At 31.3% G+C, this 12,945-nt stretch overlaps 1 protein-coding gene and 1 long non-coding RNA gene across 5 annotated transcripts in view; one reads left to right on the forward strand and one right to left on the reverse strand.

Annotated features, from left to right (window-relative positions):
• The window catches only part of LOC126768517 (transcription factor cwo), a 29,566-nt gene extending 16,808 nt beyond the window's left edge, over window positions 1-12,758 (reverse strand). For 2 of the 4 annotated variants that reach the window (XM_050486679.1, XM_050486678.1), the window contains exon 1: window positions 12,442-12,758. In XM_050486679.1, coding sequence (XP_050342636.1) covers window positions 12,442-12,494 — 53 coding nt within the window. In that variant the 5' untranslated portion in view covers window positions 12,495-12,758. The remainder of the gene's footprint in view (window positions 1-12,441) is intronic. The other 2 variants (XM_050486680.1, XM_050486681.1) reach the window with 2 other exon arrangements.
• Window positions 2,501-6,341, forward strand: LOC126768594 (uncharacterized). Its single transcript, XR_007669247.1, has 3 exons — window positions 2,501-2,650; window positions 5,130-5,362; window positions 6,139-6,341. It is a non-coding gene; the product is annotated as an uncharacterized LOC126768594 (long non-coding RNA).
• Window positions 12,759-12,945: the final 187 nt, after the last annotated feature.

Here is a 12,945-nt window from a genome sequence, read left to right on the forward strand (position 1 = left end):
TGTTCTGTTATTAATATTCTCTTTATTCAAAGGACTTTCTTATGACGTCACATATTCTATAGGCTTGTTCCACTGTGCCATGGTGTTCTCTATACCCAAATTGGTGATCTGGTATCGCTTTGCGCTCCAAGAGTCTAGACATAATTCTGCGAAGTATTGTCTTCTCCAGTACCTACTATCAAAAATAATAATTACTTGTTTACTACGTTTGTGATGTAAATTATGTACACTATTAACAATTGACATACGTACGGTTTTTGCAGTTTTTATGACAATTTGAAGCAAGCCGACGAAATTATACTTGATACATAATTCATTGCATTTATTTCAGGTTATATATTACGACCGAAATTTATTTTTATTTACAGTTCAAAATTAAAATTCACCCTAGATAGGTACGTGTAGGTACCGATCGTTAGGTCGATATTCAATTTGCGTCACAATAATGAAACTGAACTGGTAAACCATTACGTAGCTACAAATATCGCTCAATCCTTTTTCATGAAGCGCTCTTTTTATATCGTGTGATCCTAGTAACAATAAATTATAAAAATAAAATAATATTGGTGGGCGGACGAGCAAATGGGCCACTTGATCGTAAGTGGTCACCAAAGCCCATAGACAATGGCATTGTATGAAATGTTAACCATCGCTTAAATCGCCAATGCGCCACCAATCTTGGGAACTAAGATGTTATATCCCTTGTGCCTGTAATTACACTGGCTCACTCAACCTTCAATCCGGAACACAACAATACCAAGTACTGCTGTTTTGCGGTAGAATATATGATGAGTGGGTGTTACCTACCCAGACGAGCTTGCATAAAGCTCTACCAGCAGTAAATCTTGTCTTTTATTTAAATAAGTAAATTTTTATTGTCATTTTTTGCTATATTAATTTGAATTTGACTTTCACACAATATTTTTAATTTGTATAATTATTTAGTTAAAACTTTTATACAAAACATTATATTGTTTATATTGAACAAAAACAATTTGATATAAAAATGGCACAGATAAAAAATACTTCTATCAACGTGAACAAGCAATTGACTACAGATCGCAACACGTTATTTAATTTGAAATTAACAAGAACGTATCAAACCATATTCATATCGCGCTGCCAAAGATTTAAAAATTTGAAAAAAGAACACACGAAAGTTTTTTAATTAAACCTACTTTTATACGTATAATAGGTTCAATAAGTCGTCAGGTCAGGATAGGTGAAATTTAACTTTTATTATAATGAAAATAATTGTAATTTATGCAAAAAACTGCAATGGTTAGTCATATTATTTTTTATCTATCTAACTGTTTAACATTAAATAATAAAACAACAAAAACAGATTTACTGGTGGTAGGGCTTTGTGCAAGCTCGTCTGGGTAGGTACCACCCACTCATCAGATATTCTACCGCAAAACAGCAATACTTGATATTGTTGTGTTCCGGTTTGAAGGGTGAGTGAGCCAGTGTAATTACAGGCACAAGGGACATAAAATCTTAGTTCCCAAGGTTGGTGGCGCATTGGCTATAAGCGATGGTTGACATTTCTTACAATGCCAATGTCTAAGGGCGTTTGGTGACCACTTACCATCAGGTGGCCCATATGCTCGTCCACCTTCCTATTCTATAAAAAAAAAAAAAAAAAGATAACATTCATCCATTTTAGTTCGTGGTAAATAATTAAAATATTTTATACAAGTATATATATATATTATCGAATAAAAAATTACACAATATCGCCTTGTATCGTAAAATATTTCTAGAAAAAGATGGACTCGACTTAAGTAAGCGTTGATCGTATCCTTCATCTCCAACCGTAACCTAAGCAATAAATATAAATAAATGCGTTGATGTAAAATTATGAACAGTAAACACAGCAAGCATCACGTGAGTGGTTTTTTGAGGTCAGGCGGATGCGATAACGCCAAGAGCAAGACGCTAAGCGTGGTGAGAAATGCAAAATATATTTTTTTTAACTCATTACAAATTTACTAAAAAAAACAAATAATAATAAAATATATTGTATTATTAAAAATTGTTTAATTTTTTGATTGATCTTATTATCTCAATATTATTGTTAATTTTATAATATTATTTATATCATTCATATTTTATTATTATTATTTTTAAGATGTTGACTATACATATTTCAAATAATTTTAGAAAACCTGTAAAATAGTAGGAATAAATGCGTAGTAGTAATTGCCTACAATTACTAATACAATTTTCGTTATTATTTATTTATTGTGTATATTTGTTGTACCACTTGCGGATGTTGACAAATAAATAAGTAATTATAATATTGTTAGGCCAGACTATATGCATTAAAAGCAATAATAAAAATCAGTGAAGAAAATGTTATCACCGTCATGAAATTTACTTTCATCGCACATATTAAAAAGAAAATGAAAGGCCAACAAATAGGTGATTTAATCGCATACATCGATTCGATGGAGGGCGCGGCGCGACGTGGAGAGACACGTGCCGCGAAGTCACGTTGCTGTACACGAAGCGACGCATATCGAACGCTCAAATGCCGTCCTATGACGTAATCAATATGATAACGGCCATATAACCCCCGACGCCATACTTACGGCTAAATTCAAAGAAGTCACACATGAGATTATATATATTTGAAATCGATTATGTAAGTACCTATATAATGAAATAAAAGTAGTCTATTTATTTCAAATCATTTAAGAAACTAAACAGTATCAATTGTTACTTACAATATATAAATTATATATATTTTCAAAACGTGAACATCAAAAATTTGTCGAATTTCAAAAATCGATAATTACATATAATATAATATATATAAAAAAAGATAAGATATAAAAAAAAGTTTTTAATTTTTGCTAAGTGGATCGGAATTGTGAATCAACGGGAAAATGCTGCCAGCATGCATTTTTGTCACTATTCCACGCATTTATTATTTCTACGGTAGCTATTTTTAATTTTTAATTTAATTAAGCATATTTAAACTTTTAATGTAAGCATATTTTATTGAGCATTAGTTTCCGCCTGCGGATATGGCCGTGTTTGAAAGAGGGGGATATTAGATACCCAATTTATACTAACTTGAAATTTTTAAAAATAGATCTCCATGCGGGATTTCTTTCTGTGCAAAATCCTATTGACACATTTTTCAATTTTTATCGTTATAGATCGTTGAAGTTTGGATTCACAGTGAAAATCACTATTAAAACAAAATTCACTAAGTTTCGTTATAGGGCCTGGGTCTCCTTGGTCTATATGAAATCCGCCCCGAAGGTTAAATCCGGTCAGAAGTGTCACATTTTAAAGATCTCGTTTGCGTGATTTGAAAGCGCTAAATAATCGATTGCTCCATTTATACGCGGTTGTAGTATTTTTAAGAAGCTTAACACTTACTAATACGATTTTTAATACGAGACTAATGTAAACGACGATAAGTATATACATATTTTTATGTATGTCAGCAGACGGGCAAAATGTAATCAGATCAATGGTTAACGATTACGATTTCAATACGTAATCATCAATCACGATTACAATATAACGAAAGTAATATAAAAGGTAAAGTGAGGAAGTCAGTCAAGTAAGTGCCCCAAGGCACCCTCACATAATTTGTTAATAAAATTGCATGAATATAGGTTATATTCCAAGTTACCGTTTAGAATAAGATAGGCTTGTGACTTTGCAACAGTATTTTTTTTGTATTACGTCACTTTCGCCGCTTATGATACTTATTAGTGAAATACTGTCACTCATATAATAACATTATTACAAGCATATGATGTTTTTTTATATAATAATTACATACCCACACTATATATATATGTTATATTTATAGATTATATTTTTACGCGTATTTTATTTAAAAGTAAATATGTAATACTAGAAATATTTATAAAATATGTTAAATAATAATTCAATTCAATGTGTATAACCGCGGTTTGGTTTAAAAGTATAATTTAAATTAAGAATATTTTTTTTTTATCAGTAGTATTATTTGGTAGTTATAGTAAATCAGATAATTTTATAATTAAATATACGACGCAACAAGGTTAGTAGTGCAATACCGGTAATTAAAATCATTATAACCGCTTAATCTGTATTTACTGTTAGACGCATAAATTGCATTTAAACATAACCTAGGCCAACAGCCAAGATCATTTATGTTTATAATATAGCTTTGGCTTAGAAATCTAAGGTCAACGTATATAATATAGTCACGTCTACGAGACTGACTTATCATGCTTAACTGTAATGAAACTTATTAGCATTGAATAAAGTACAAATTCAAATAAAAAACGCAGAAAAACACAGTGACTAGGGTTTTAAGCATCGATACCAAGGTAACCTGAATGAGTATCGATTGTAAATAATATCGATAATGGTAAAATTATCGACTACTTTGCAGCGATTACAATTCAAAATTAATTGAATTAATTTTAAAATAGACTTATGATTTAAAGAAATTATTTTTTAACAATAAATAAATTTTATTGAAATAATGAAAGTATTATTTAACTAATTATTGCCCGTATACGAAACTATTTATGACTTAGTTATAGTTAGAGGTGGCTAGAAAAAAATTCTTTATATGGTGATATGTTAAAGGACAATGTGGACCATATGGAAATGATCATTAACCACAGCAATGCTTTATATAATTAAAAAAAATGTTCTTCATCATTATGTCTGAGTCTAAGACTGATGTTCTGGTTTCTTATAAAACAAACGCATGTAGAAACAGATATTTAGCACCGCATACAAAGTGCATTATTGAATTATTATTATTTTTTAAATTTGATGCTTAGCAGTTAAATATAAAAAGACTCTGACCTCAGCTCTAAAAGTAGGCAAATTTTATAATATTTAATTTATGAGGAAGGTCATATGAAAAAACTTAGATACGAATAGCAGCAACGAGCAGCGACGAACGCAGAATACAGAACTTTAACCGACCAAAAAGTTCACATTACTTTGGACTTTATCCTTAGCGATATGCAGTTAAGTAATGACCCGACGATAAAGGAATAAGTACATGATAATAATTTATAAACCTTGAAAATATAAGTATGAATCCACGGCACCTGTATGTTGTTTCTATATATATATTGGTTTCCTTTAAAATAAAGGTGAAGGAGTGGTACCGCCTCAGATGGGCCTGCAAGAAACCATACCGCTATAAAAATATACCATAACATAAGGCTTGAGAACTCATAAAAAATTCTTCAAACAACAAAAGAAAAACAATGTTTATAAGAAACCATAGAAAAATAAGAAATTAAAGGTTAAATTATTCTTTTACCTAATGATATAACAGTTAATTACAGAAAATAAAACTGTTAACAGGGAAACAAAATAAAAAGTAAGTATTAAGATATTAGGTCTTTTTTTTGTATGATAATATAAATGTATTTATAAAAGTTTTTGATACTATTAGATTGACCCCAGTTTAAAAATTACTACTTAATTTGTATGTTTTTTTTCTCTAGTTATCTAATAGTCCTATTCTATTAGAACTCACTTCATTACTCACTCGTGAAATCGACAATTATAATATATATAGATATCAATAACATCACATATCAATTTCTGATTTACATTCGTGTTCGAGTGAGTTTGTTCTACAGAATAGCATAATCAGGTGATTCTTATAAAGCTCCAATGTCGAAAAACGAGAGGTTTTATAACTTTGACGCATTCTCTATTTACATATACATACGCATTATATATATATAAACTTTATATGAATCAAGGCGTTATATATAAACGCCTTGATTTATTAAAAACAAAAACTATATTTATTCTTTTTTTTAAAGTAGTAAAATAACAGCCTGTAAATGTCCTATTACTGGTCCTTACGAGGAGAAGATTCGGAGCTTCCACCATGCTGCAACATTGAGGGTTGGTGACATGTATCAGATTTTTATGCATGCATTCACGATGTTTTTCTTTTCAGCCAAGCGACATGAATTACAACCACAAATTAAGCCTAACATAACCACTGGGCCATGTCGACTCACACAAGTTGAAACAACATTAGTCATTAACTATATCTAATATACACAAGTTTGTAACGTTTAATTATATCGTATAACGTATTTATGTGTTTATTAACACGTGATTCTATTTGATGTTCAGCCAAGATACCGTCGGTTCCACGTGTCGGCGTCTAATCTTTGACATTGAAAAGGACAATGACCATACGCAAGGTGTCTGAAACTATGTGTAATAAATGACTTTTTTTATTATTTGCTAATAGTGTTGCATTGTGTCCATTATAATTCTCTCGGATAGTTCTATTTTTAATGTTGCCAGTGGGAAAAAATATAAAATGAACCGAAAACGAGACGTATGATTTTTTTCTTAAATATTAATAAAATAGTTACAATTTCTTAGATAAAAATTTATTTAAGTACCTAATATAAGAAACTTGAAAACTATTAAAGGAACATAAAAGTATTACGTAGTTGTAATTGTGAATAAAAAATAAATTGATTAAAATGTTTACTTTTTATTTTGTAATATTTTTTTATTATTCATTACATACATATTTGTAACCTTTCTCACACCTTTTCACTGCTGACAATGTCCGATATGCTATTTTTGTGTTAGATCTCGTAACTCTTTTTTACGCTGGTAAAACGCATTACGCGTTTCCCCCACGGGAACAGTGGGGAGGTTATATTACGGACACAATCACGAGTATTTCCCGGAATAGGTTTCTAAATACAAAACAATTAAAAATAAATTAATTAATAATAATGATTTATTCGTAAATTTATAACAAAAATGTTATAAAATTCTTATATTTATAGCAAATATATTTTAGTCATAAAAAATAACACGTGTTGTACTTTAATTTAGAATTCCATGATTTGTACGATCAATCAAAAATAATGACAGCCGATGCTGATATCAAGCAGAACTCTCGATTCTTCACTTTTTAATCTGTTATTGCGTCATTTACTTTGTATTGTTTTAAACAGCTGAATAACGATTAGGGGAAAGAAATTGTCAAATATACATATACATAGATATTTTCCGATTATATTTTGGCGAAACACTAAAGCGAAATGTTTAGTTTGTGTATGGATAATTTCATGTTGCGAAAACAGCATTTCTCCTTAATCTTTAAGATACCATCATACTAGAGATTATTTAACAAAACAGAGTTAATTAGTAATATAACGAGGCAAATACGCTTACATCTTAGGTTGATGCGATTAGATTATTGTGGCACGACAGAAAAATATGAAGTATCGCTAGTTTTTAACGCAAACTTTATAAGCTGTTCTAAAAATCTAAAATAAATAATGACAGACATGTTGATTGAAAGGATTATGCGCTTTTTACGCATCCCAGTTTTTAATTTAAGATTCTGTTAAGCCGATGTTAAAAAGGAGGTTATCAACTCGGTCTTTTTTTTTATAGAATAGGAAGGCGGACGAGCATATGGGCCACCTGATGGCAAGTGGTCACCAACGCCCCTAGACATTGACAATGTAAGAAATGTCAACCATCGCTTACATAGCCAATGCACCACCAACCTTGGGAACTAAGATTTTATGTCCCTTGTGCCTGTAATTACACTGGCTCACTCACCCTTCATATATTACCCCTAATTTTTTCAGGGTGTTTTTTGTTCATATTGACACGGGACGCGTTATATAATATATTACCGATTAAATAAAAATAATAATTATCAAAATCAGCGAAGCAATCGACACAAAAAAAATAAGACCTGATACTGGTGGTAAGGCTTTACTGGTGGTAGGACTTTGTGCAAGCTCGTCTGCGTAGGTACCACTCACGCCTCAGATATTTTACAACAAAACAGCAGTACTTGATATTGTTGTGTTCCAGTTTGAAGGGTGAGTGAGCCAGTCTAATTACAGGCACAAGGGACATATCATCTTAGTTCCCCAGGTTGGTGACAGATTGGTGATGTGAGCGATGGTTAATTTTTTTACCAATTTTTATCAATAATATCAATGTCTAAGGGCGTTGGTGACCACTTACCATCAGGTGGCCCATATGCACGTCCGCCTACCTATACTATAAAAAAAAGCTTAGATTCAGCAATTCAGTCGTTCACACCGTATTACATAAGTGTGCACTACCAAACTAGACACAAACACAGAACCGTTGAATCATTTTGCTAATGTATCTGCGACGCACGTTTACATACACGCTTTAAATACAACATTCCTACATCCGTCTGTATCATACTTTATTAGTAACTTTTAGCATGTGACATTCAAGAGAAGGTTATTCCTGAAATAGTTCTTTAATATTTCGCTTAACTTGGTGGTATGGGTAGGTTCCATCTACATATATTAGCAATACATAGGATTGTTCTATTACTAGCTACAAACAAGGGACAAAACATCATAGTTCCCGAGGCTATAACGTAACTACGTGCCTATAACAACGTAATATAGTCGATACTGCAAAATGTGTTTCATAACCACTAACATTTTGCAAACGAAAATATATTTATTATACAATGTATCATCGTGACTATCAAAACCGGTGTAAAATGATCGTTATTTGTTGATTTAATAATAATAATGCACGTGTCAGCACAGATGTCATAAATATTGCAACACATGTATTTCCAGCAGAATAATTAAAGGCACCAGTCACTGTTAGAGGAAAACCTTGATATATTTTTTAACTTTGTACATTGCTTACAAATTTTTATCGTCTACTTACAAACATTAAAAGTGTGAGCGATAAACATTACGTAATTACGTAATTGTATTATATTAATATATATATTAAAAAAACCACCGTCTTAAATATATTAGATTATAGAATGTAGAAATTCCCTAGCCGGTAATCAGGCATCAAGTCAGGCGATACGAACGTGAGCGCTGTGAAAATGCAGTAGTGTGCGTAAGTTCAAGCGCGTGCGATTACAGTGGTGCATTGTGTCAGTGTGTGTGCGGTCACGTTTCGCGCGGCGTGTGGAGGCCGGCGTTATGCGCGTGCAGCGCTCTTCGGCCCCGCATCACGTGTTCAGTTATTTTTGCCTTGCGCTTTCGCCACAAATAACAAAATACCGTAGTGCGGTGCGTATCGTATGTTTATCGATCGATATTTTTCTGACATCAACATTAATTGTTCCATTACTAATTGGTTCAAGAAATATTCATTCACTGTCACGGGCATGGATGAATAAAATTTTATTTTTTATTTATTAAAATATTAAATATCAAACTTATATAGTATAATATTATAGATATGTATTAACATAATATTTGTTTTTTTTTTTTTGTATTCAATAAATTTGAATAGAAAATTGTACAATGTGATATTTTTATATACCTTAAAGTATTAATATCAAACATTTTCTTTATTATTTTTTTAACGAACCTTAAAGAACTGGCGAGTTTATATAATTGAACATTCTTTGAAATTAATAATAATAATTTTTGCCATAGATTATCCATAAACACTATAACAACAAATATGGCATACACGCAAAGCAAAATTGAACAAGAGTCAAACCGCAAGTCACGTATAGTATTATTTTATCATCGAATAGAGTTGGAGTTTGTGTATTTGAACGCGCTTATCTCATGAACTACAAGTTAGATTTAAGTATTTATTAGATACAAAGTTTGCATTGATAAAATTTGTTAATCACACTAGGAACTACCGTGATTAACAAATTAACAAAACAACATTTTGTAGTAAAAATTTAATTTGTGTAAAGTTATTGTGTTCCCAAGTTTGGATGGAGGTCGTTTACATACTCATGCCTTGGAAAGCATAATACATTTGATGCTGCACCCAATATCTGTGCATTCGTGTCGATGTCGTCTTATCGGATTACGAAAGTGAGAGAATATCACTATAACAGTATCAGCCTGTGAATGTCTCACAGCTGGGCTAAGGCCTTCTCTCCCTTTTTGAAGAGAGGGTTTAGGGCTTATTCCACCACGCTGCTCCATTGCGGTTTTATGGAATACACATGTGGCAGAATTTCAGTGAAATTAGACACATGCAGGTTTCCTCACGATGTTTTCCTTCACCGTCAAACACGAGATGAATTATAATCACAAATTAAGCACATGAAAATTCATTGGTGCTTGCCCGGGATTGAACCCACGATAATCGGTTCAAATTCACGCGTTCTTACCACTAGGCCGTCTCGGCTCAATAAATAATAGTAATGTTAAATTAACATTGTTAACAATATAACTACCAAAACTTTTTTAATTATACGTATTATTATTTTGCCACTTTTTTTACATAGACTTTGTGTAATTAAAATACGATAATCATCATAATTCGTATCCTAATTTGTTTTCATGCTTTCATGCATTTGTTTTCATGATACTGGTGGTAGGGCTTTGTGCAAGCTCGTCTGGGTAGGTACCACCCACTCATCAGATATTCTACCGCAAAACAGCAATACTTGATATTGTTGTGTTCCGGTTTGAAGGGTGAGTGAGCCAGTGTAATTACAGGCACAAGGGACATAAAATCTTAGTTCCCAAGGTTGGAGGCGCATTGGCTATAAGCGATGGTTGACATTTCTTACAATGCCAATGTCTAAGGGCGTTTGGTGACCACTTACCATCAGGTGGCCCATATGCTCGTCCACCTTCCTATTCTATAAAAATAAAAAAAAATGCACATAATGTCATGCCACCCCTAGCACATCCGTCCATCTTCCATATAGGTATATACGTATAGGTCACTACTTCGTTTTACGTTTGCTATCTTAAGGTTAACTTCTAATTTGTCTTGTATTTAAAACCAATTACGCTTATATAATATGAATAATTACTGTGTAAGTGTTTAAAACTATTAATATCAATATCACAATGTTTAAAAGTTGGAATAAAAAATAATATAAATTGTAGCAAAGTTGTATCGTTTTCTTATCGTAAAATTTTTGTTATGAACTTAAGATTGTTTTCTAGAGTGAAAGAAACTTATCTATACCAATATTATTAATGCATAGTATATCCGTCTGTCTGTTATGCTTTCACGGATAAACCACTGATTCAATTGTGATGGAATTTGGTTTGAAGCAAGTTTGAGCCCCAGGGAAAGACATAGGCTATTTTTTTACCTAATACCTGCATTTTTTTTCATATTATTGTGTGTTAATTAATTTATTTATTTTTAATTTTAAATAGGTAGGCAGACTGGATAGTGGTTCTTCTGATTATTTTAAAATGAAACAATTAAAAAAAAATTAGTAAATTTAAACATTTTTAGTAAATAATAACCGAAATATTCTACTACTAGTACGCTTCACAATGCTTACATGAATATTTTAAAAAATCTGAACAAACGACAAGCGTGTTGTCCGTAAAACGAATATGACGTGATCTTAGAGCGAGTGACCTGATTTAACAAATGACATCAATGTTATCTTGAGCGAAATATTCATTAAAATTATTTTATTCACGAGCAAGTAAAGTGCACTACAAGAATTTTAGGTTGTAATATTATAAATTGCGATTGATCGTGTGTTTGGATGTTTGTTTTTTAATCACGGAATAATTCGATTACTTACTAATTCGATTTTTTACCATAGAAGTTAGAAGTAGTTTAGATTGTAACGTCTATGCCTTTTTAGCACTTATTTTGAAGTATTATAAAAAATAATCATATCATATTTATTCGAGCGAAGCAATCTTGTGTTTAGCTTATTTAAAATAAATAACAGGTTTCGTAGCAGAGGATTTTAAAATATTTATTATACTTTCAGACGTTAATTATAATTAGGTTACTATTTATCGACGGACATTTTGTTGTGGTTTTATTTTATCGTTGAGTTTCCTCTTAGCTAAGTACTAATCTATTTAACATGCGACTTATACAATCTTAAATGTATTTTATTGTTCATAATGGCCTGTGGATCTACATAATGATATAAAATTGTAGGTACTAATTTAACGCAATACAATATATAAAATAATGTTTTTTTTTCAATTCAATTCCCGAAATTATTGTATGTGGGTAATATTATTCTGTTATTTCAAGAAAATTACGTACGAAGGTTACTTCGTACGATATAAAACAAGAACGAAATGATATTTAATTCATATCGGAAGTCTGTTTGACTATAGATATATTGTATTCAGTCTGAAATAAAATTAGTTGCTATGCGAGGGGTAAAACTTTTAACTGATCGGATATGTGAAAGAACGACCTTGAAAGCGTATCTAGAATCTAGATAGTAAAATGCATATATATATATATATATATATATATATATATATATATATATATATATATATATGCATTTTATATATTAAAAGGCATTTTGATGTTCATATACTATGTTTTCTATGTTAGAAGCTATAATATAATTACTTCTTTTAGTAACCAACTAATACAGTACTAATGTTGACCCATGTTTTATATTTAAATCTTTCCCTATATTTCTCGTCAGGACAATGTGGAATTACTTACTTGTCGTACTTAACGGCATGTCCATTCTCTTCCCAATAATGATGTGATTCCATATTCAAATTCTAACACAACAATAAGGTGTTATATCACTATGTTAACACTATTCACTGAATATTATTCGTTAATTATCTGTCACATTGTTCCCGTAATGGGCACAACACTAATCAATAAACACTTTATTTAGGTGAGCTCCTTGCTAACCATAATAATTTTTAATCAAACACTCAAATGATTGTTGTTGTTTTTGTTTTATAGTACGTAATTTGTAGACGTCAGCGCCGTGAGACGTACGCGGTGGATCTGATTCTGATCGTAAAGTTGAATCGAGTCGATGCCGGCCGGTCAGTCTGTAGTCATGTGACCGCCACCGTCAAAATATAGCACGGGCCGCACGGGTGAACAAATGTGCAGGTTATTATGGATGCGTTTGATAACATTCGCCTAATTTGAATAACCGAATACATAATAGCTTGTTTTATTCATATATATTTTTCGGCCGCATGT

The sequence above is a fragment of the Nymphalis io genome, chromosome 5, assembly GCF_905147045.1.
Source record: "Nymphalis io chromosome 5, ilAglIoxx1.1, whole genome shotgun sequence".
Classification (NCBI taxonomy): Eukaryota; Metazoa; Arthropoda; class Insecta; order Lepidoptera; family Nymphalidae; genus Nymphalis; species Nymphalis io.